The 25,981-nt window shown below is 43.3% G+C and overlaps 1 protein-coding gene across 1 annotated transcript in view; it reads right to left on the reverse strand.

The window, feature by feature from the left end:
• Positions 1-25,981, reverse strand: part of LOC132882507 (collagen alpha-1(XIX) chain) — a 740,050-nt gene that overhangs the window by 604,836 nt on the left and 109,233 nt on the right. Inside the window, exon 8 of the mRNA XM_060915622.1 lies at positions 17,793-17,873. Within this exon, the coding sequence (XP_060771605.1) occupies positions 17,793-17,873 (81 nt within the window). The remainder of the gene's footprint in view (positions 1-17,792; positions 17,874-25,981) is intronic.

The raw sequence follows: 25,981 nt of genomic DNA on the forward strand, positions 1-25,981 counted from the left end.
GCATGAAGGATCACACATTGGTATTTAACCCTCCAGCCTTTCAAATTTGAGGTGATCCACAGGCCGGGGGCACAGATGGTGGTAGCGCACTATCTTTCCACTCGGGGGGGGGAGTTGGCTGCAGGCCGGATGGCTCCCCAGCCTGAATTGGGCAGCAGGAGTGTGTGGCAGCGGAGGCATGGTCAAGCATCGATTTGTGAATGGAGAGCGAGGCCAGGGAAAGTGAGTGGCAAAATGAACACATCTGTGTTGATGTGTTGAGTGATGAACTGTTCCAGTGCAACCACATCGATGATTCCCTCAATGTCACGGTCTTCTGCCCTCAATCACTGCTGGCAGCTGTCCCAGAGCTGTTGGCTGAATGCAAACAGCTGGCCGACCTCTTCCAGAGTCAATGCATGGAAGCGCTATTGGTGTTACTCTGGGGTGTGACCAATGCGTTGCAGGATGGCTTGTTTTAAATTGACATCATCCAGCCTGTTGTTGGCAGGGAGTTGCTGAGCAGTGAGCTGGGCTTGGCCACCCCTACACCTCCACGGCTTGCTCGAAGAGTGCCAGGAAGGCTTCTGGGTCATCGTGAGGCCCCATCTTTGTCAGGGTGACGTGGGGGAAGCCCACAGTCATGGCGGCTGGAGGGGCCCACTGACACAAGCAGGTTCCGGAACGTCTAACGATCCTTCTTCTGGGCCTACAGCAAGGCTTCAAATCGCTGCTCCTGTTCCTTGCATAGGGTGAGCAGTGCTTGGTGCTGGTTCTGTTGGGTGGTGGCAAGGGCATGGGCGAGCTCCTTAAAGGGTGAGGACTCCATGCTGGTGGTTCCCTTCAGTGTCCTGGGTTTCGGCATCAGTCCCTGAATGTGGGCGGAACACTGAAGCAGAGGACAGGTGGGTAGTGGTTACTAATTTCCATGTCTTTATTCCACAATGTTGCTTTTCAGCTTTTAAAGAGTGAGTAACACACACACATACACACACACTCCAGTCAGGAGAATTCCCTCCTCTCGGCTCTCTCTCTCCTTATCAGCCCTTAGCCATCACTGCAAGGCACACACATGCATGTACGCACACAGAGAGAACATGAATTAGACACAGATGTGTTAATTTTGCCATTCACCTTTCCTGGCCTTGCTCTCCTTTCGCAAACCGGCGCTTGACTACACCCCGACTGCCACACATATCCCTTGCTTGCAATAAGTGCATCAGGTCAGCAATCCACTGACATCATCAAACTGTTGTATTCTTCTTTTGTGATGCTTTTCCAGAGTTGAACCACAGTTTCTTTTAGTTGTTGTTCGTTTTGAGGGGTTTCTCCCTTCACTCTCTTGTTCAGGAGGCAAAATGCATGCTGCTCATTTGGGTTAACATCTGGTGACTAACTCGACGAGTCTGAAACCATCTACACTTTTCCCCCTTATGAAGTTGTTTATGTTGGCAGTGTGTTTGTGGTCATGGTCTTACTGCATGATGAAGTTCCTCCCAATAAGACTGGATGCATTTCTCTGCAAATTGGCAACATTTTTTCTAGACTACTGAATTAATTCTACTACTCCCATCATGCATTCCATCCTCAACAAACATTAGTGAGCCTGTTCCACAAACAGCCATACAAGCCCAATCCATGACATTACCTCCACTGTACTTGACCGAAGAACTCATATATTTGTTGGTGTCAGTCCTGCATGCTGTGGCGTGTGCACCTGAAGGCGCACCCCAGGCTGCGTGCATGTTGAGCGGACTCCAGCACACGTGCCATTAACAACGCGCACCTGAACTTAATTAAGGAGCTATATGTGCACCTCTTTAAGGACTGTTCTGATGCATGATCAGTGCAAAGTATTACACTATGTCAGTACCCATTACCGAGCCTTTCTACCCTTGTTTCTGGTTTCCTGATTGCTATTCTTGTTTCTCGTTCCCATTCTTGCTCTGCCTTTGATATCCCGTTTGTGGCTCGGCCGACCATTTGATTGTTTTACGTTTTTGATTTAGCCTGCCAATTTGGATTGATTGCCTGTGTGTGTTTTCAATATTGTATATATCTTCACTGTGGTTATTAAATATGCTTCTGCACATACATCCGCCTACCTCATGATCATGTTGGATCATGAGCAGAGCTTTTCTTTTTCCACGCTTTGGTAGAGGTTAATCTTTTTGTCCATAACATTTGTGGCTCATCTCTGGGTTTTTTAGTTTGTATATGTCTTTTTTTGTTTTTGTTTTGTTTTTTCAAATTCCAATTTGGTCTTCCAATTCTTGATGTACGGTTTGTAGCTTATGTTATGTTTCTGCTCCCAAAATTTTCTTTGAATGGTAGATCGTGAAACCTTCATGCTTGCCCTGGGCAGGTTGTTGGTGACGTCACTGACTTATTTTGGGTATTTCTTCACAGCTCTCACAATGTTTGTCATCAACTGATGCTGATTTCCTTAGTTGACCTGCTCAATGTCTGATTGTGAGTACATCAGTGTTTTCCTTATTTTCAAGGCATTCCATATTGTTGTATTGGCTATGCCTAATACTTTTTCAGCTATAAAATAGCTTGCTATTCTCCCATAGACATCTCTCTGGTCTTCATGCTGGTTTATCCTATTTAACAACGCATGCAGCCTTCATAAGTGAAACCCAGTTCTCAAACCAAGAGTACATGTTCAGCGCTATCAATTATTTAAACAACAAATGCTTTTATGCTTTAATGGTGTCATGTGGAAATGGGAGCAAACAGTAAAGTTGAAACATTACTCTATCCCCTGGTAATCTAGTAACATTAATGGTAATCTTTTGCCTTGACTCTAGTGGGAACTGGAACCATTCAATTAACTGCCAACACAAAAACGGTCCACTACGTGTGATTTCAGATTGCGTTGGTCTCTGTTCTGCTGCTCTGCTTGCGCAGATTGGAATCTACTCCACTCATTCACAATTTTATTTTTTGAGTTACGAAGTAGGTAAAGAGAACCAGTTAGTTTAAATTTTTTAAAACAAAAATAGCCTATTAATTTCTGTTACTGACATAAAAATAGAATGACCAAATGTACATGGACTGATAATATCCTTTTAATAATCAGTTAAATAGGCTAGAAAAAAAGTGGTGCTGTTGCAAAGCTGAATGCTCTGACTGACTCAAGCATTCCATTTTGTCATGGTTCATTGACAATAACACACAAGGTGCATAACTCTCCATTCGTGTGGTCGGTTATTTGGCCAATCATTCCATCACAACACAGTTCCATTTAGTGATACAGTACACTATGCTCATTATTATTTAGCTATCACTCACAAAACATGCTTGTTCTTCATACTTATTTGCTAAAATGGGTTGCCAAATTTAAAAAAGTGGCTAAAAAGTCCCGCCCACCCAAATAAAGACTATGGTTGAATCCAAATACACTGCAACCCTATTATAATGAACTTTTACAACTACAATGAACCTTCACAAGTCCACAATCAAGTTAACAGTAGGTGCTAACAGCATAAAACAAAGGCTTAACTAGCCTAGTTTAGTTGTCGATCACTAATAATTACCGAGAACGGTGATCAAAAGATGAAATGACTGCTGATACTGTTAAACTTAACACCTAGTTAAAGCGTACCAGTGATGTTTTTATACAACCCCCCCCACCCCGCCCCGCCCATATTCCTGGAGTGACATAAATGACAATCAGTGATTCGCAACACATGAATGAACTGAATGGTGAAGGTTTGGAAAACATAGCAAGTTAGTGGGTAGACACTGACAATGATATACCGGTAACCTCTGTCATTTCCATAACAGACAAAGAAATTATCACCTCCTGTGGCAGCGGGGGCGTGGCCAAGCGTCAGTTTGTGAATGGAGGGCAGGGTCGGGGAAGGTGAGTGGCCAAGTCATTACACGTGTTGTCAATTAACGTGTGTGTGTTTATTGCAGGGATGGCAGAGCATAAAAGGAGGGGGAGAGCAGAGAAGGGGAGCTCTCCTAACCCGAACACGTGTGTGTGTGTGTGTGTGTGTGTGTGTGTGTGTGTGTGTGTGTGTGTGAGTACAGCTGAAAAGTAAAGAAAATAAGAAAAATAGTGTGTGAGAACATGCCTGCCGTGCTTCTGTGCTCCACCCACATCAGGGACTGTTACAGTGGTGCCAAAATCCAGGAGTATGGAAGGGAACCACCACATGGAGTCCTCCCCATTCAAGGAGCTAATCCGTGCCCTCGCTACCACCTAGCAGAACCAGCATCAAGTGCTGACCGCCCTCCGGAAGGAGCAAGAGCAATGCTTTGAAGCTTTGAGGCTGGCCCAGCAGGAAGATCGGCAGGCGTTCTGGCATCTGCTCGCATTGGCAGGGGCTTCGACCATCTCCACAGCAGACCCTCCTCATGTCATCCTCACGAAGATGGGACAACATAACGATCCGGAAGCTTTCCTCGCAAGTGACCGAAATGCAGGGGTGGCCACTCGAGCAGTGCGCTGCATGCCTCCTCCTGCTCCTGACTGGTGAGGCGCAGCCTGCAGTGCAGCAGCTCCTTGCTGACAGCCCTGAAGAAAGACCTGAAGAAAGCCATCCGGCAGCGGGTCGGCTGCTCCCCAGAACAGCATTCCCAGCGCTTCCGGATGCTGACATTGGAGGAGGTCGGCCGGCCATTCGCATTCAGCCAGCAACTCCGGGATGCCTGCCCGCAGTGGCTGAGGGCGGAAGACCGCAACGCCAACAGGATCATCGACCTGGTGGCACTGGAACAGTTCATCTCTCGATTTCCAGAAGGAACAGCAGAATGGGTCCAGTGTCATTGCCCAGCATCACTAGAACAAGCCATCGAGTTGGCGGAGAACCATCTGGAGGTGGTTTCGATGGCAGGTGGACAAGGCACCTCTCCTTGTTTCCTTTCTCTCTCTCTCTCTCTCTCTCTCTCTCTCTCTCTCTCTCTCTCTCCTTTTTCCTCCTCTCTCTCTCTCTCTCTCTTTCCCTTCCCCACCGCGTTCCCCCACCACGAAGGCACCAGCCGGCTCCTCCCCAGCTGGCCTGTCGCACCTGTGGTGTCCTCTCATCTCCCTCTTCTGTGTCGTCTCCCCCTCAGGTGAGTGACACCCATAACGCCAGTGCAGAAGGAAAGCCTGGGCCGGTGTGCTGGCATGGCAGGGAGCCAGAGCATCTCCAGAGTCAGGGCTCCACAATGGAGGTGGGAACTGTGATCCGGATCCCTGACACACCAGAGACCGCCCCCGATCGGGTCGGAATGTATCGCATACCAGTAAGTGTTCAAGGGGATACATATCATGCATTGGTGGATTCCAGTTGTAATCAGACCTCAATTCACCAAAGCCTAGTGCAAGGTGAGGCATTGGGAGAGCACAAGTAGTGAAGGTGTTGTGTGTGCACGGGGATGTTCACAATTATTCTTTAGTGCCTGTCCATATTCTATTCTGGGGCCAAAAGCATAGAACTAAGGCAGCAGTTAATCCTCATCTCACCCACTTGCTGATTTTGGGAACTGATTGGCCAGGGTTTTGAACCTTAATGGAATACATAATAAGGAGTGGGTCCTACAGTAAAATGTTACGGGGGAGTTGGGTGTGGCATTGACTGGAGAAACTGTCACAGAGCCATCCACATCACTGCATCAGGGCAATATGAGGAGTGAGGAGCAGCCCACCCCTCCTCCCTCTCACAGGGATTCCCTCGAGGAGTTCCCTTTAGAGCAATCACGAGACAAGACTTTGCAGCATGTGTGAGAGTAATTGATGGTCAAACTCTCCAGCCAAATGCAGCACCCATCTTCCTGTACTTTGCAATTATTAAAGACAGACTGTATTGAGTGACGCTAGACACTCAAACCGGTGAACAAATAACCCAGTTGTTAATCCCCAAGAGCCACAGGGAACTTGTGTTCCATGCGGCTCACTTTAACCCCATGGCCGGACACTTAGGGCAGGATAAAACACGAGCCCGAATAATGGCCTGGTTCTATTGGCCAGGGATTCGCGGGGACGTTCGTTGGTTGCGTACGACATACCGCGAATGCCAATTAATAAATCCTGAAGCCACTCCAAAAGCACCTTTGTGCCCTCTCCCTCTAATCGAGACCCCCTTCAAGAGAATTGGTATGGATCTCGTCGGGCCTTTAGATCAGTCAGCATAAGGATATCACTTTATTTTAGTTCTGGTGGACTATCCAACACGATATCCAGAAGCAGTGCCTCTCTGCAATATCTCAGCACACAGTATTGCGGAAGCACTCTTCCGTGTTATCTCCTGGAACAGGATTCTGAAAGAAATCCTGACAGATCAAGGCACTTCATTTATGTCACGCACATTGCACAAGCTGTATGAGTTGTTGGGGATTAAATGTATCCGCAACTGCGTTTATCACCCACAAACAGATGGTTTGGTAGAGAGGTTTAATCAAACACTTAAAAATTTAATTCAGAAGTTTGTAAGTGAAAATGCACATAATTGGGACAGATGGCTTGAGCCCGTTATTTGCAGTACAAGAGGTCCCGCAAGCCTCCACGGGATTTTCCCCATTTGAATTATTATATGGGTGGAAGCCACGTGGCATCTTGGATGTGCTGTAGAAAAATTGGGAGGAGGGACCTTCGCCTAGTAAGAACAAAATTCAATACGTTCTCGACCTGCATGCAAAGCTCCACACCCTAATGCACCTAACCCAGGAGAATTTGCTGCAGGCACAAGCACATCCCCCGGCTGTACAACAGGGGGACACGCCTTAGAGAGTTCACACCAGGAGACAAAGTGCTCATATTATTGCCCACATCGAGCTCCAAGTTAATTGCCAAGTGGCAAGGGCCCTTCAAGGTCACAAGGCGAGTCAGGGACATCGACTATGAGGTGAGATGAACAGATAGAGGAGGGGCATTGCAAATCTACCACCTCAACCTGTTAAAAAGTTGGAACGTGGGGGTCCCTGTGGCGTTGGCTTCGGTAGTCCCAGAGAAAGTGGAGCTGGGGCCAGAGATAAAAAAAAAGTAAGATCTCAAATCACTCCGGTCCCTTGTGGAGACCACCTCTCACCGGCACAATTCACGGAGGTGGCCAAGTTGCAGAAGGAATTTTCTGACGTGTTCTCACCCCTTCCTGACCACACCCACCTCATAGAGCACCACAGGTGCGTAACCGCCCTTACTGCTTGCCTGAACACAAAAAAAAGGTGGTTCAGGGCGAACTCAAGGCCATGCTCGAAAGGGGTATAATCGAGGAGCAGCCCAGTGATCCTAGTTCCCAAGACCGATGGGTCGGTCCGGTTCTGTGTGGACTATAGAATAAAGTCAATGTGGTTTCTAAATTTGATGCATATCCAATGCCTCACATTGATGAGTTGCTCAATCGGTTAGGTGCTGCTCACTTTTATTCGACATTGGAGCTAAACGAAGGGATATTGGCAGGTCCCCTTGACTCCTCTATTCCAAGAAAAAATGGCCTTTTCCACACCATTTGGGTTACACCAATTTGTCATGCTTCCTTTTGGGTTATTTGGGGCTCCCGCTATGTTCCAGCGGCTCATGGACAAGAATCTCGGCCCTCACGCTGCCTACGCGGCTGCCTACCTGAATGACAGTCATTTATAGCAATGATTGTCCACGGCACCTGAAACACCTTAGGGCCATCCTAAAGTCGCTGAGGCGTGCAAGTCTCACAGCTAACCCGAATTGTGCAACTGGGCGGGTGGAAGTACGGTATCTGGGTTTCCACTTGGGTCATGGGCAGGTGCGTCCCCAAAGTAACAAGACTTCAGCAATTGCGGCCTGCCCGAGGCCCAAGACCAAAATGGGAGTAAGACAGTTCCTGGGGCTGGCTGGCTACTATCATAGGTTCATACCTAATTATTTGGACGTCACCAGCCTGCTGACTGATCTCACTAAAAAGGGAGCACCAGATCCGGTCCAGTGGACGGAGCAGTGCCAACAGGCTTTCACCAGGGTAAAAGCTGCACTGTGTGGGGGTCCACTTTTACACTCCCCTGACTTCTCTCTCCCCTTTATTTTAAAGATGGAGGCACTGGACAGGGGCCCGGGGGCCCATTTTGTCCCAGAAGGTGGAGGGCGAGGAGCGTCCCGTGTTGTATGCTTGTTGCTAGTTCAGAATGCTCGCCTGTCTGCCGCAGAACGGTAGGGGCCCTCGCGGTAAGCTGCGGTAAGGGTGCAGTTACAACTTGCAGCCATGGGGGCAGCATAACACTGAAGTAGGCTTTGTCAGTGGCCACCAAAACATGTGCGCCCGCCATCTCTCCCTCTCCTTTCGTTGATAATCGGCGATTTGGTGATAGCAAATTACCTCTATTGCTAACTAATAACAGAGACAATTGAATGCATACGAGTTGATAATTGCACGCCACAAACTTGAGCAGATGCGCCAATTTCTCCTTTCACCTCCTTTCCTCCATGCAGCTGTTAAAAAAAAAAATTGCAATTGCACAGTTTGTTTGGCATGCCCCGTCACTTAATTTTTTGTACAGACACTGCTGTTGTTTTGTAGGTGAAGACAGTTCGTCTGGTTATGTTAGTTATTAATAAATATCCCAACTTAATTTATAACATTAATATTCTAGCGCATGCCGATTCAGCTGATAACGAGATCATTAAATTGCACAGTATTCTCTAGCACACTTCCAGGATTTAAGTTAGAGAGGTGAAGAAGTGGCTGCGCGTGATTTCGGTATTTAAAATAAATGTTGTTTGTATAAACGTAGTTCGGGAGGAAGCCTGCGGAGTGATTGACAGCTGTCATTACCTGCTCCCGCCTTCCCGGAGATTTAATCCCTCCTGCTCCTTTCACCTGTCATGCGCGAAGGCTTCTCGAATTGTCCCACCACCTCCCCCTTCTCCTCCATTTCACTAGAGCACCCAGCTGCAATTCCTCTATAGGGGGTGTGTGAAGCGGATCTCATCCCGTATGATCTCCGCTGAAAGCATCCAGGTACCGAGGCCAGCTGACATGCCAAACATGCTTACTGTACACCAAGTACTCAAGGGCGAACTAGAGAAACTTGGTTTATAATTTACGCTATTTTACGCATCTAATGACAAAAGTTAAGATAGGCTACTAAACTGTTGGGACGAAGGCTGAGCATTTTTGCACAAGTGGAATTTAAACACATAGCCTAGTTATCATGCAGTGACATTTCATTTAATTTCTCAGCATTCCAGCTTAATGTGCGGCAGAAATGACACTGCATGAAAAGTGGGATTTACGGGAGCAAACGGGACTGTAGATTTCTGTGGAATTTCAGGTTTATGACAATTTACAGCAATTTGCAGGCAACGCTGAAAACTGCCGTGAATTGTCGGAAATTGACGTGTAACTTGCTTTGGCAGTTGTCCCCCATGACCCCCCTTCCCCTAAGCCTAGGGAAGGCTATACAAATGCAAATCAGGATAGCAGGGGGAGTTCCCAGGTAACATTTTACTAAAAGGTATTAACTTAATTGTAAGAATTGTAGAATTGTAAGCTTTTTAAAACTGACTTGCTGCACACAAGTCAAGTCAAGAAGGTTTATTGTCATTTAAGCCATACATAGTACACAGTGAGATGAAAAACTTTTACTAGTACTAAAAATAACAAAGACATGAATGCAACAATAATGTGTTTCAACAGTGTACTGTGAAAGTAGCAGCCAAGGGTATATGTCTATCAATAATAGCAACAGTACAAAACCTGTATATTGCTGGAATATTGCTGGAAAAGGCAGTGAGGGAATTAACACAGAGAACATTTCCAAGTATCCACACAAACTGTTTGATGCACAGAAGAAGCGATGTGAAGGCGTTATCAGAAATCTTGAAGGTTGATTGCCATGACAAAAGCATCATGGCCAGAAGTTTCATCAAGTCTTCTGGTTTTTCACTTCTGGACTGATCACTTCCATGCCCCTCTCCATCTTGTATGTCTGGACAGGCTTCACTCTGCTCCTCAGCAAGGCTTTCCCCCTCTTCATCCTCTTCAGTCACATACTCATCCTATGCAAATGTAAAACACACATTTAAATTCATATCCATGCAATAAATTACAATGCATGCAAATGCCCACATTCGACACCTCAAACGACCATACTCAGTGCATGAATATGTCCATGTCAGAGTGAATAGGCCATCATTAGCATGGCCATTTTAGTATGAGACCAGTCAAATGACCACAGTCAGTGCATGAATATGTCCATGGCCGAGTGAATAGGCACCGTTCGAACTACGGGGGTACTCGGGGGATCCGAGATCCCCTGAAACAGACATGAGATCCCTTGAAAACATGATTTGGGAAATGTTGGGGGGGTCTCTAAAATATTGGCAAAATGATGTTTATTGACATAGCAATCGTGTGTAACGGGAAGCATTTGCATATCCGAAGTGTTGTGTTTACATCAAAGATAAAATAAACCGATATGACAACGACTGCTGCTGCCAGGTTGGGGACACAAACTAGTAGAAAGGAAGTGTGCCAACAGTGCCAACACACTTCCTTTCTACTAGTTTGTGTCCCCAGAATTTTCCCATTGTTACCATTGGTAATGTTCCCATTGGTATCATTGTTGATGCGAGGTTGTTTTTTGAACATGCCAATGCGGACATGATTTCCCCTGATGAGTTATGACTTCAGACGCGATGCGTGTGTGGAGGTGTGGAGTCCGCGTGATATGTGCGTAAGATAGGCTTCTCATGTGTTTGGAGATCCGCACTCTGAGACAAGCGCAAGCACCCCCCCCCCCCCCCCCCCCCCAAGGGAAAAAAAGGGACCCCCTGAAAATATCGGCATAGTTCGAACACTGTGAATAGGCCATCGTTAACATGACCATTTGAGTATGAAAAGATTGTGAAACTATAGTTTAAAAAAATCATATGTATCTCAAACTGCTGTTAAAAGAAGCCTAATCTGTGGCCTCTGTGTTTATTTCAGGGGAATCTTGAAATTACTTATAATTGAATTGTTTAATTCAGTCAGTAAGCAGGAACTTCATACTTCTATATTCAAAAATATCCAAAATGGTTTATATCACAAACATGCGAGCATGTATAACAATAACCTCGCATGTGATTGGACCAGGACCAGGCGGTCATGGGCGTGGCTCATACAGTATAAACAGGTGTACCGTAGCTTACCAGGTAGTTTTCATGTGCTCCGGAACTTTCTCTTGGTTTCTGGGATTTTTGCTGCTTGGTGATCTTCAATGGCTGGACGGCGCCTCGCGTTCTACTCTCCATCGACTCCTGTGTCTGGACGCGATGGACCTGTGTCGGGAAGTCCGCAGACCGATGAGAGAAAACTGCTGTCTGCTCTCAGTGGGTTGTCTCGTCAGATTGCAGAGCTGACTACGTTCGTAACCGACAGATTCAACTCTATGGACGACAGATTCAACACCGTGGAAGACAGATTGACTGCTTTGGAGGGACGTAACTTTGGGGAAAACGCAAACTCCAGGAAGAAAAGACGGGTGCAGAGTCCCATGATTGCGGTAAGAATTTGTCTGGTGTCTGCTAGCTAAGCTAAATAGCCTAAAAGTAAGCATAGCAGCTAGCCCAAGCTAAAAGTAGCCAGTAGCTAGCTATGAGGGACAAGTGACTTAAAAACGTTTTGTTCTTTTCACAGGAAACAGTACACCGTCTTCACAACTCGGAGACAAACACTAGGCGATACGAGCCAGCACAAGGGTAAGATTTAAAGAATATGCTTTCATTCTGTATGAGATATGTTAATAGATGCAGATCCTAGCCTGATCCTAACTGTAGCCATCTTGTTTTCACAGACTAACTTCGCCTCATAACGAAGCCGTGACAAGCTATTTAGTGCGGGATTTGTCGACAAATCCAAATCTTCATGATGCTGACAAAGACAACATTGTGTGTAAGTAACAACTATTTCACTAAATATTATGGTAGCCTATACTGTCCTTTCTCTGCTGTCTACACTTCCCTTCTTCCTTTCCCTTATTAAGCTTAGCCTACTGCTACGTTGTTAATCGTACTCTCATTTGTTTTTCTAGCTGCCTGCAAGACGTATTACGAAACCTTACGCAGGAGCTACAGGTACCAGCAGCCTGATCTTTCGTTGCAGGCGGAAGCAATGAAGTAGCCGGCTCATAGTCGCTCCAGAAGAAAGAGGGTAAGATTTTTCAGTTTTAGTCAATGTGACTTTTTTTTCAGTGTTTTTCATGTGTTGTGTCCATACGCAGTGCATTGCTCAGTACTTATTCTCTTTATTGATCGTTTTTACAGCTGTTTGACGCGAGACGAGGTGTCCTTGCTATGGACGAGATGGATGTATGGCAGTGTGCTACCGTAGACCTGATGTCGGATGAGGAAAATGGGGTGGTGGATGGGGTGTCTGGGTGGATCGTTAAGCCTCCGCCGTCCCGTAACCCAGAGCTCAGCGAACTCTGTGCTACGCTGCAATCAAGGCTTGAGGCAGATCCAAAGTACAGGGCAACCCACCACAGACGACTGCATGTCGGTCCGATGCCGCCTGCTCCCCACAGCTCAGAGACCGCAAGCATGCACTTCATGGAGCTGTAGGACTAAAATACGGTGCTTATTTGCTTTTGTTTAGTTTTGTATCCTGCACATCTCTCTTGCACTAGAGAATGTATAGGCAACTACTGTTTGTCTTTGACTGAATGCTGCCATTTTGTTTATTTTTTTAACGTCTTGTACTTACTCTGATTTTGAAAATAAAGCTCTTGTTTGATACAACGTTCCTTGCAAATTTTCCTTCCTCAATAAATGTGTGTCATTGATAGGATAACAATGACATGAATATACAGCATCATAGCTAATCATAACCACAACAGATATATATATACCGTATATATATATATATATATATATATATATATATATATATATATATATATGTATATGTTGTGATTATGATGACCCAGGGTAACCAATAGCCTAGGCCTAGTGGCATCTGCCAACCAATCACGAGTGATTCCTTTGGTTTAAAAGTAGTGTTTTCATCCAATACTGAGTGAGGAAATTCGAGGCAAGCCAGGCAATTCTCGGACCACGCGCGGTTTCGCTGCTATTCATATGCAAATAGGCTACCCATTGATGCAGCGGTTTCGCTGCTATTCATATGCAAATAGGCTACCCCGCGAGTAGAGGGGGGCCGGAGGATTTTGCTATCTGGGGTGAGTGCTCCCAAGTGCTACCTGGTGGTCGTTTGGGTACATTGCAGCTCAGTTCAAAACAGATGCGGTATGTACCGCGTCTATACCGCGTGCTTGCCTCGTCAATGCGGGCACATTGAACTCGCCGAAATGGTACATCAGCTGCAAGCTCTCAATGCATGAAAACAAGTACAGAAGGAATGCCTGGCCATCAAGTGGGCAGTCCTCACCCTCTGATACTACCTGCTGGGGCACCCTTTCACCCTCTGTTTGGACCACGCGCCCATCCAGTGGCTCCACCGCATGAAGAAGTCCAATGCGTGGATCACCCGTTGGTATCTCGCCCTCCAGTCATTTAAGTTCGAGATGGTCCACAGGCCGAGGGGGCAGATGGTGGTGGCAGACTTCCTGTCCCATCGGGGGGGGGGGGGGGGGGGGGGGGGAGTCTGCTGCAGGCCGGACGGCTCCCAGGCCTGAGTCAGGCAGTGGGGGTATGCAGCAGCAGGGGCGTGGCCAAGCATCAGTTTGTGAATGGAGGGCATGGTTGGGGAAAGTGATTGGCCAAGTCATTACACCTGTTGTCAATTAACATGTGTTTGTTACAGGGATGGCAGAGCATAAAAGTCGGGGGACAGCAGAGAAGGGGGAGGCTCTCCCGACTTGAACACGTGTGTCTGTGTGTGACCGTGTGTGTACAGCTGAAAAGCAAAGAAAATAAGAAAAATAGTGTGTGTGAACATCAACTCCCGCCTGCCATGCTTCTGTGCTCCACCCACGTCAGGGACAGTTACACAACCGTTCATAATCCTTGAACTCAATGAACTGCGATGGTGACTCAGAAGGAGAAATTTGCGATGGGAATGTGCCTAAAATTTCACATATACGTGAGTGTTTGGTGTGACAAGTGACTATTTCACTAACTTTTCAGTATAACAAACTATTTGGACGTCCCCCGTGGAGTTTGGCATAGCAGGGTTGCAGTGTACTCAGGATGCACTAATCTCAGTTAAGTACCTCCTACCTGAACATGACCGTGCATTTTGGTATATTTGTATATTGTGGATGTAGTAGATCATCTGGTTCAACTACTATTAAATACCTACTGAGCATTCGGTCCCCTTATGGATTATGACATACTGCTTTTTGCGTACAATATTGTGAGGCAGTATGAGTACTCAGATGTAGCCTGTGTGTGAGACACACTGCATAAATTATGATGCAGTGATATTGTGACAGAACTACAGACTGAATACTGAATCTTACTTAAGCTGAATACTCATACTGCTTCACTGTATAGAGACTGGCAACACATTTGAAACAACAAGGAAAGAAAGCATCATGAAATATGGCTGGAAATTGGAATGAATTGCATATCATATCTGGTCTCACGTTTTACATGTCTCATGAAGACTTGCATTCTGTAGCATCCGGTTAAATACAGTCAGGTGTGAATACACAACACCCATTACTTTACTGTTATGGCAGACTAAGTGGGAATTAAAAATGTATTTATCTTGTGTTGATTTTACCTGATACATTAACAGGCTTCTTAAGTGAAAAGGGCCTAACTGGGCAACAAAACCCTTCTGTCAGTCTCTTCTCCTATCCAGTATGTTCTGGGTTGGATCTCTTGGCTAAGTAAGTACAGCCAGCTAGCTACTCCTGCACTGCTTTTGGTCATGGATAATTTAGCCTAATGGCATGTCTTTGGGAGAAACCATAGCACCCAGAAGAAACCCACACAGACACAGGGAGAACATGCAAACTTCACACAGAAAGGCCCCCATCAGCTGTGAGGTTCAAACCCAAAACCTTCTTGTTGTGAGGTAACAGTGCTAACCACTGCACCACCATGCCGCCCTTCTATCAGTCACATATTCAATATTTTTTAGCTTAAAAATTGGTTTAAACAGCATTTCTACAACCTCAAAACAGAAAAAGTTGGGATGGTATGTTGAAATTGAAATTAAAACTGAAAAAAAATTATTTGCAAATAATCTTTGACCCATATTGTACTCAAAACAATATACCAGCATATTATTTGATGTTTTACCTCATGAATTTTACTGTTTTTTTTTTCAAAAACAAACACATTTCTATTTTGATTCTTGCAACACATTTCAAAGTTGGGACTGTAAAGCCACTTTGTAATTTATCAGTTTGTAATGTTGCTATTCTTTCTCACAACACTTAAAAGATGTTTAGGGACTGAAGACATTATAGTACAGTACAGTCCAGTACATTACATTACGGGTATTTAGCAGACATTCTTATCCAGAGCAACATACAACAAGTGCAAAAGTTAGGTATAAGAAGTGCTGAACTTCTAGAACAAGAAAGTTCTCGTGCCAACTGAACAAGTGACAGAATAACACCTAGTGTAATATTCTGTTGAAGTAACAATCAGCAAGCAGCTAAGGATGTTTCCTTAGCTGTTTGCTGATTGTTACTTCAACAGAATATTACACTAGGTGTTATTCTGTCACTTGTTCAGTTGGCCAACCATACAAATGAGCTGACAAAGTACAACTAAATAAAACCCCCAACAGCTAACTCCAAGACATCATAACCAGGCTAGACAGTACACAGCCTGGGTTGGTCAAGACCAATACGTGATTACACAGTGGGCAGGGAAGCAGGGGAAAGGTGCAGCCTGAAGAGGTGGGTCTTCAGTTTGCGCTTGAAGGTGGTGGGGAAGTCGGCAGTTCTGACCTCAATGGGAAGGTGAATGAGCTGAAAAAGTTAATGCAGACAGTTTTCTGTTTGAGCCAGCATTAACTTTTTCAGCAATAGCTTTTCTGTGGGATATGGACCATATGAGCTAGCCTTCGTGCCCCATATGAATCAGTGAGCCTTGGCCACACATGACTCTGTCACCAGTTTACCGGTTGTCTTGGACCACTTTTGGTAGGTACTAATCACTGCATACCAGGAACACCCCACAAGATGTGCCATTTGGGAGATGCTCAGACCCAGTCATCTAGCCATCACAATTTGGCCCTTGTCAAAGTTGCTCAGATCCTCATGCTTGCCCATTTTTCCTGCTTCTAACACATCAAGTTCGAGAACTGACTCTTGCTACTTAATATATCCCAACCCTTGAAAGATGCCATTGTAAGAACATAATCAGTTTAATTCACTTTACCTGTCAGTGTGTGTTTTTTTTTTTTGGTTTTTGGTTTTTATGGCTGATCAGTGTATTAACAAATGAAATGAAGTTGACCAGACAAAACATGAAATATTTTTTATTCATACTGTCTGCAGTTAAATACAAGTCATAGTAAATTTAGAAATCACTGTTTTCTTTTTTTTAATTGCATTTTTCATAATGTCCCAACTTTTTCTGATTTAGTAAGTTCTAGAGTTTTTTTTATATTTAACACATCTAGATGTAAATATCAGGAAATTAAATTTAATATTGTGGCCTATTGTCTCAGATTCATCTTTTGATGAATCCAAACCGAAATGTCTTCAGTGTATAGCAAAAAAAAGTAACTAAAAAATTTTTAAAAAATAAAAAAATGGCCTTGCCTTGCTAATACTGTTGGAGGTTACTGTATATTGTTGGAGTGTGTAAGATTGTTTTATACCTCAAACTTGCTGTTTAGAGCACCGCAATATGTTAGGATTCCTGTCACTGTGGCTATATGGTTATCTTCTTATTTCAGTGATAGGCTCCGTTTTACGAGGGCCAGACTGTGGAATGTATCTTTTGTTAAGTCGGGCTGTGAAATGTTCCTTTGTTAGCTAGTTTAGAAAGACAATGCCCTTTCATTTAAATATTTTATGGGTCACACACACACACACACACACACACGCACACACATGCATTAGTTTGCTGCAATTGTTTTTCTGAAATCATGCTGAAATTGTTGTATTATTTAGCATTAATTTCTGATTATATTATACTTAGGAGGTATGTCATCACTAAACTGAGCCCAACCTGAGCCTAGGTACTTTTTAAGTTTAAATGTTTAGAGGATTTGTGTGTGTGTGTGTGGTGTGTGTGGTGTGTGTGTGTGTGTGTGTGCCAGATCATCTTTTGTTCTTCATTACTAATTATCATTGTAAAGGCATTTCACATAACACAGACTTGTCATTAAGTAATAAAACCCTTAAAATGTCATATGGTAAGAAATACGAGCAGGTCTGTTTTTCTTTTGAAGATAGTCGAAGGTATGTTTTAGCTAATGAGAAACCTGTATTGGGCAGCCAATCAGAAGTCTGGGTTCAAACAAAGAAAGGTGTTGTTTTTTGACAATGATTTTAATAGGAGCTGCCATTTTGTTTTGCGATAGTTCTAGGGTTGGTCTCTTGGAGCAAAAAAAGCTTTAAAAGCAAAAGTTTAGAGATCAGTGTATATCCTGGGTATCACTCAGTGCTTGTGTTGTTTTATACAAGGTGATTCAAGGCAACTTCTTTTGTATAAGTATATTTTTGGCTACTTTTGAGGATCAGACTTCCATGCCAAATGGAAACCTGCATCTACCACATACCATAATAGTAACTCAAGATTATGATTTTATTTGTAATCTAACTGTTTTCCATACACCACTTTTAAAGGTGGCTGTTTTCAATTAAGCAGATACTCTTGCAGAGGGCAACAGAACAAAAATGACATTGTGATATACAATTTTTATATCACTACTTGTATTTTTAAATTAACATGCATGCAACAACATAATTGTATGATAAAACTGTCTTACAATGGCTCCTGATGCATCACAGCAATTGGCATCTTCTGCCACATGGGGATCACAAAAGATCAGAATCTCCTGAAGCTCAATCTGTGAAAGTAATTGTTTTAATTTATGAAAATTTAAAGAGATCACCAACACTTTTATTTTGTCATAGAATTAGAGTGAGCAATTTTACTGAGCAAGATTATTTATTTCACTACTATACATACTCGCACTGGCCACTTTATTGGGTACACTCATACATCTTCTGTTTTATGTAGTTATGTAATCAGCCAATCCCTTAACAGCATAAAATGCATAAAATCATGCAGATACAAATCAAGAGCTTCAGTTAATGTTCACTTCAAACATCAGAATGGGAAAAATTGTGAGCTCTGTGACTTTCACTGTGGCATGGGTGTTGGTACCAGATGGACTGGTTTGAATATTTCAGAAACTGCTGATCTTCTGGGGTTTTCACACACAACAGTCTTGAGAGTTTACACAGAATGGTAGAAAAAAAACATATTGAATGAGCGACTGTGGGTTCTGTGGGTGGAAACGCCTTGTGATAGCTTGGTTTGAGCAGTCAGGAATGATATAGTAACTCATATAATCACTCTTCACAACCGTGCTGAACAGCATCTTCTGCAACAGCAGAAAACCACACTGGGTTCCACTCCTGCCAACAAAGAACAGGAATCTTAGAATCAAAAGCAAGTCCCTATCAAAGTGGCTGGTGAATGTATATAGTTCTGAAACTACAGCCTCTCCTGAACTGAAGTTTGTGTCTTATCTGCTCATGTTTCAACCAAAACTAAGTATAACTTTTCTTAGAAGCATAGCTTTTTTAAATCTGGTTATCCCCAAATGTGAAAAAAGATAAAATCATGTTTAAAAATTTAATTCCAGTTCCAATGAAAAAGGTACACCACCTACATTTACATTGGTAGCCTAAACTTTTCTTTAGAGATTTAAAACTCAATTTTGGTCAAACACAGATTTTACATCATTTTTGGCTGTTTTCCAGAATTCGTCCACAGCAGTAACCAATAGGTTTGAACAGACCACCATACACCATATAAGCAACAGTTCATGGACACCTGACCATTACAACCATATGTGCTTTGAACATCCCAATCCAGAGGTCATTCCCATTTGCTATTATAATAACCACCACTCTTCTGGGAAGGCTTTCCACTTGATTTTGGAATGTGACTGAAGAGTTGCCCATTAGTCAGGTCAGGCATTGATGTGGGACAAGAAGGGCTGAGGTGCAGTCAGCATTCCAGTTCATTCCAATGGTGATCAGCGGGGTTAAATTCAGGGCTCTGTGCAATTCACTCAAGTTATTCCACTCCAGCCTTGGCAAGCTCACTTTGTGCACAGGGGCATTATCATGCTGGAACATATTTTTTCTCAATCCTTGGTTCAAGTGAAGGGAAACCGTAATGCTGTTTTGGAAGCACACACTTCATATGCGCTAGCCTACAGCCACTGCAGCCAAATTTTTGTCTCCTACTGGGGTTTGTCAGGTCAATGTGTGCATTCTCTGGGGTGGCAGAGGATGGGACACTCGTGCATAATATGCTTGGTAGTCTGTTCCAGGTTGCCACACATACATGCTGTGGATGGACGCAGCCTCCAGCAGTGCATGTTCATACCAAACTGGTCAACCCCATGCGCAGATGATTAAGCATGGCCCACTCTCTGTGGGGCAGATCCACTCCTGGTGGTGCAGTCAGTGATTGGTGTAATCGGTGTCAGTGACCTAAACAGCTGGGAAATGGAAGCTGTGCTGCTTCTACAACAGGACACCCTTGAAGGCACATTTCTCCTGGCATACACATTCATTCACCTAGTTCAAAACCAATGCTGCTGAATTCTTTTCAAATTGTTTTTGGAAATCATGGCCATTGTGTTCATCAGGCAGATTGCTGGAGACTCCAGACTGTTGAACAAATGAGGTCATATATCAAGCAAGAGTAGCAAAGAATTTCATGTTCAAGATTTCAACAATTAAGTTTCCTCAGATTCCAAATGTTTACTGAGTGTTTTTTAAAAGAAAAGGTGTTGTAACACAGTGGTAAACATGCCCCTGTCCCAACTTTTTTGGAACATCTTGCAGGCATCAAATTCAGAATGAGTGTATATTTAAATAACACAATCAAATTTATCAATTTTAAAATTAAATATCTTGTCTCATTGCTTTGTTTTTATGTACATTTTACAGTGTCCCCACTTTTTTGGAATCAGGGTTGTGGTTATAGTATGTATGATGGCATATTAGGACCATTGTAGGTCATGAGAAAAAATAACCTCAGAATTTCCAAGATTAAAGTCATAAATTTGCAAGAATAAAGTAACATACTCAGGAACAAACTCAGAAAATTGGGGAGCAAGGAACAACATCACTTCACTCAATGTCATCATACCACAGACGCCACAGCTGAGTGACACATCCAGGAACTTTGGCTTGAAACACATCCCCACCCCTTCTTGGGGGAAAACAAATGACAGTTGCTATAGATTGTAATGTAAAATAGCAGTACAAAATGTATATGACTTATGAAGGATTATTATTTAGGTAAAAACACTTTCTGTGAGTTCTTGTTTTGTTAATGCTGATTTTGCTATGACACTTTTATTTTGAAGTGCTTCCGGTGAAGTTTTGTTTTACATATTTAACAGACAGCAAATTAATATCTGCACAGAACGAAGCAAGGCTAATGGTGTTTTTCTGACATGTACGGTTCTTATTATGGAAAATTAAGCACCTGGCTGGAATGGGAACAAGGTATTGTGTGGTTTAACTCGTTTTATGTTGATTTATGTGTGCTTTGGTGAATTTAAACGAGTGGTTTTAAACATGTTAAAGTAAAGGCTGTGCCAAAATTAGCTAGTCTCAGAAAAGTTTCTGTCATGTTAGGTTTTCTAGCTTTGCTACATGTATATACTTAGGGTTAAGCATGAATTAGCTTTGTAATTAATGCTTGTGTGTATGGTTAATGCAGCCTATGGATATTTTTTGTAAATGTTGTGTATGTTTATGAAAGCTTATTTCATTTATTTTAATTTTTTTAGCATTTACGGTGTTTACGAATAAAGGGATGTAACTGAAAGGAAAGTGAATTGTGTTCAAATACTGTTGGAGGTTGAACAGAATTAAAAGCTTTTGGAAACATCAAGATGCTTAACCATTGTCTGGCTGGAGTTTAGCTTGGTTTTCATTAATCTGACAACTTGCTGCTTCCCTGACAGGCCAGGATGGAGTGTCTTTGCGGTGTGCCCGCCGCTGTCTCTACTGCTACATTGCCACAGGCGAGATTCATTAAGCAGTATCTGTTCCAGCACCTCATCACCTGATCCACTTTAACAACCCAGGCAGCAGTCTCATGGATTTGGCACGATGAGCAATATAGTCACATTCGCCAATCTTGATATAAACTGAATATTCCCATTTTATCATATGGTCTACAAGCAATATATGAACAGTTTATGGGACTAAACCAGTAAGCACTATTTTTGTTGGACTTTGCATTTCGTATAATGTGAGAATCTTGTTAATCTGGATTTTTCGCAGACATTTAGAGTATACTCAAGTAATCCAGCCACTGGGGGTGCATAAGCATACTCTTGGTGCCGGTCCCAAGCCCGGATAAATTGGAGAGGGTTGCGTCAGGAAGGGCATCCTGCGTAAAACTGTGCCAAATCTAACATGCAGATTGAAAAGAGAAATACCATAAATGGATCGGTCAGGGCCCGGGTTAACAACGGCCGCCTCTGGTACTGTTGGTCAACAGGGTACCGGTGGAAAGTATGCTACTGTTGCCCCAAAACAGAGAAGGAAAAAGAGAGGGGGGAGGCATGTTAGGAGAGAGCGTGAAAGATGAAAGGGAAGGAGCTTAAAATTGAGGGTAGGAACACTGAATGTGGGAACATTGACTGGCAGAGTGAGAGAGTTAACAGGTATGATGGAAAGAAGGAAGTTGGACATTTTGTGTTTGCAAGAGAGGAGGTGGAAAGGAAGCAAGGCCAAGAACATTGGAGGTGGATGCAAATTGTTTTATGTTTATTATGTTTTATTATGGAAAGAGAAATGGTGCTGGTATTGTTTTGAGGGAAAAGTTGATCAACAGTGTGATTGATGTGAAGAGGGTGTCAGAGTGATAGGCATGAAGTTGGAGATTCAAGGAGTGTAGTCCGGGAGCCAAAGGCCCAAATTTGGCTGAACCTGGCTTCGTCGGTTAAAGTTTTTTTTTTTGCTGTTTGTTGTTGTCCAAGGTCTACTCATTAAGATAAGAGAGGGTGCCCGGTGATATCCCTTGGGCAATTCCGGATATTGGCCCTTTATTGTTGGATGTGCTGCAGTCATAGCCTAAATTCTGACATTTTGACATTCTTCACTTTATGTTCACCAAAGTCTATATATCATACTTATTTTTGTGTTTGTTAACATAATAGGATGAGTTTAAGGCCTGGGGGTGGGGTTCCAGCCATGGTTGGGGGTGTGGCCATGCAATTGGGGGCAGGGCTTATACCAAAAAGCCCTTTATTACTCTATTACTTTGGTTGTTAATGCGAGCCTTAAATTATTAGGCATACACTCCATTGTCATCCTTGTGTTTACTTCTGCAGGGGCATATGAGGGACACAATTAGCTAATTCAAGCCAACTTGTGTAGCTATCTTGCTAACTCTGTCAATCACACTGCCCCCAAAAGATCACAGCACACATAAGCTAGGCAGAGAAACTATTTGACTGTAATCATGAAAGAGCAGTGACATGTACTCACTGCTCACCAGTGAACTAGACCCATAGTTTCACAATACTGGCTAGCACACCCAACTCTCACCTAGTAAATGCTAGTCACTGATTTTTTTAAGCTAATACATTAAGCTAATAGATTGCTTATTTTAACGATATTGACTGTTGAAATAGTAATGTCCCTGGTTCCCTAGTAAAATTCAGGGCATTGTCCCCGATTATCATCTCAAAAGTCTGTTAACCTTACCCTCACCCCCACTCCAAACCACACTGCTTGTGGACTGAGAGTCATGTGCACTAGCCAGTCCACTGACTAGCACGACTTTTAAAACGTTGGGCAGTAAGGTTTCCTTAAGCTAATACATTAAGCTAATAGACTGCTTATTTTTACGATATTGACTGTTGAAATAGTAATGTTCCTGGTTCCCTAGTAAAATTCAGGGCATTGTCCCCGATTCACCCCCACTCCAAACCACACTGCTCTTCCACTGACTAGCACGACTTTTAAAACGTTGGGGAGCAAGGTTTACTTAACATTCTCCTCTGTACTAGCTGGCATCCAGTACATAAGCATATTTTTACAGACACTAAGCAATGACAAAGGGTTTAGAGGGTTTTTTTTTTTCATCTGAACTCTTAGTTCTTTCCTTAAATAGTTTTTGTGTTTTGTGTGTGTGTTTGTATACTGTATGTAATTATTTTACATAATTATTGCTCATTAGTGTGTGTGCATGTATGCATGCACGTACATGCTTTATGTACTGTAGTTCTTGTATCAAAATTGTTAATTTTGCAAATTTATGAAAGGGTCAATTACACGTTTGACTAATTTGAATGACAGTAAAGTGTGAATACTGTACAGCCAATTTGGTTAATTGAAAATCAGTATCTTTTGCTATTCTTGTGTGTGTGTGCGCATGCTGTATATGCCATTTTGCATGCTTGATATATTGCATACTGTAGTTTTACATAGTGGATCACTGGTGTGAGTGTATATGCATGCTGTATATAGTTCTATTGCATGCTGTATATAGTTCTTTTACATAGTGGATCACTGGTGTGAATGTATATGCATGCTGTATATATTTCTATTTCATGCTGTATATACAGTAGTTCTTTTACATAGTGGATCACTGGTGTGAGTGTATGCATGCTGTATATAGTTCTATTGCATGCTGTAGTTCTTTTACATAGTGGATCACTGGTGTGAGTGTATACATGCTGTATATAGTTCGTTTACATAGTGGATCATTGGTGTGAGTGTATGCATGCTGTATATAGTTCTTTTACATAGTTATTGGTCATTAGTGTGTGTGTGTGCATGCTGTATATAGTTCTTTTGCATGCTGTATAGTTCTTACATAGATATTGATCATTATTTTGTATTAACTGTAGAGTTTATGTAATACTTGTATAAAAATCGCTAATTTGGAAAAGTTATGAAAGGGTTAATTAATCCACATTTGATGTATTTGAATGACAAATATAGAGAAAAATGTGAATACCTATCAGATACAGCCAACTTGGTGCATTTAATATCAGTATTTACACTGATATTATTTTTTTTGTATTTTCTTCCATTATTTGGGCATATAGGGCATTAAAGGGTTAATATATTAAATTGCCCAAGGGATATCACCGGGCACCCTCTTAAATCTTGAAGAGCTACCTCAAATCTATAAGATAAAGCAAAAAAAAAAACTTTAACCAAAAATTCCGGGGGGGGCGGCACGGTGGTGTAGTGGTTAGCGCTGTCGCCTCACAGCAAGAAGGTCCTGGGTTCGAGCCCCGGGGCCGGCGAGGGCCTTTCTGTGTGGAGTTTGCATGTTCTCCCTGTGTCCGCGTGGGTTTCCTCCGGGTGCTCCGGTTTCCCCCACAGTCCAAAGACATGCAGGTTAGGTTAACTGGTGACTCTAAATTGACCGTAGGTGTGAATGTGAGTGTGAATGGTTGTCTGTGTCTATGTGTCAGCCCTGTGATGACCTGGCGACTTGTCCAGGGTGTACCCCGCCTTTCGCCCGTAGTCAGCTGGGATAGGCTCCAGCTTGCCTGCGACCCTGTAGAAGGATAAAGCGGCTAGAGATAATGAGATGAGGTGAGATGAAAAATTCCGGGTCCGACCCCATGGCTCCCGGACTAGTGGTAATCAATGTTGTGTGTGCATATGCCCCACAGGTTGAATGTGAGAATGAAGAGACAGAGTTTTTCTGGGAAAAGATGGATGCAGTGGTAGAAAGTATACCGAGGGAGGAGCGCGTGCTGATGGGAGCAGATTTCAACTGACATGTTGGCAAGGGAAACAGAGGAGATGAGGACGTGATGGGCAGATATGGTGTAAGAAAGAGAAATGTGGAAGGGCAAACGGTGGTTGATTTTTCAAAGAGGATGAATTTGGCAAACGTCAATACATACTTCAAGAAGAAAGAGCAGCACAGGGTGACGTTTAAGAGTGGAGGAAGATCTGCATAGGTGGACTACATACTCTGCAGAAGGGGTAACCTGAAAGAGATTGGAGACTGTAAAGTGATGGCAGGGAAGAGTGTAGCTAGACAACATCGAGTGGTAATGAAAGATGTAAATGAAAATGTGCTGACAAACAAAGAGAGTATATTAAGAAGGTGGAAAGAGTACTTTGAGGATTTATTAAATGAGGAGAATCCAAGAGAGAAAAGGTCAGATTTGTTGGAGACAGCAAATCAGGAAGCAGAGTTGGTTAGTAAGGATGAGGTGAGGGCAGCCATGAAAAGAATGAAGACTGGGAACGCAGTCGGACCAGATGGTATCCCGATTGAGGTGTGGAGATGTTTGGGTGAGACGGCTGTGGAGTTCCTAACGAGATTGTTTAATAAGATCCTAGAGAATGAGAAAATGCCAAATGAATGGAGAAAGAGTGTGCTGGTCCCAATATACAAGAATAAGGGAGATGTACAGAGCTGCAGTAATTACAGAGGGATAAAACTGATGAGCCACACCATGAAGTTATGGGAAAGGGTATTGGAGGTGAGATTGAGAGGTAGCAATCTGTGAACAGCAGTACAGGTTTATGCCAAGGAAGAGCACATCGGATGCAATTTTTGCTTTAAGAATGTTAATGGAGAAGTACATGGAAGGCCAGAGAAAGCTACATTGTGTGTTTGTAGACCTGGAGAAGGCATACAATAGAGTGCCAAGAGATGAGTTATGGTATTGTATGAGAAAGTGTGGAGTGAAATGAGAAGTATATTAGAGTGGTGCAAGACATGTATGAGAACAGTGAAACAGCAGTGAGGTGTGCAGTTGGAACGACTGAATGGTTCAAGGTGAAGGTGGGACTCCATCAAGGATATGCTTTGAGTCCTTTCTTGTTTGCAATAGTGATGGACAGCTTGACGGACGAAGTGAGGCAAGTGTCACCATGGAACATGATGTTTGCGGATGATATTGTGATATGTGGTGAAAGTAGAAAGGAG

The sequence above is a fragment of the Neoarius graeffei genome, chromosome 3 (genome assembly GCF_027579695.1).
Source record: "Neoarius graeffei isolate fNeoGra1 chromosome 3, fNeoGra1.pri, whole genome shotgun sequence".
Taxonomy (NCBI): domain Eukaryota; kingdom Metazoa; phylum Chordata; class Actinopteri; order Siluriformes; family Ariidae; genus Neoarius; species Neoarius graeffei.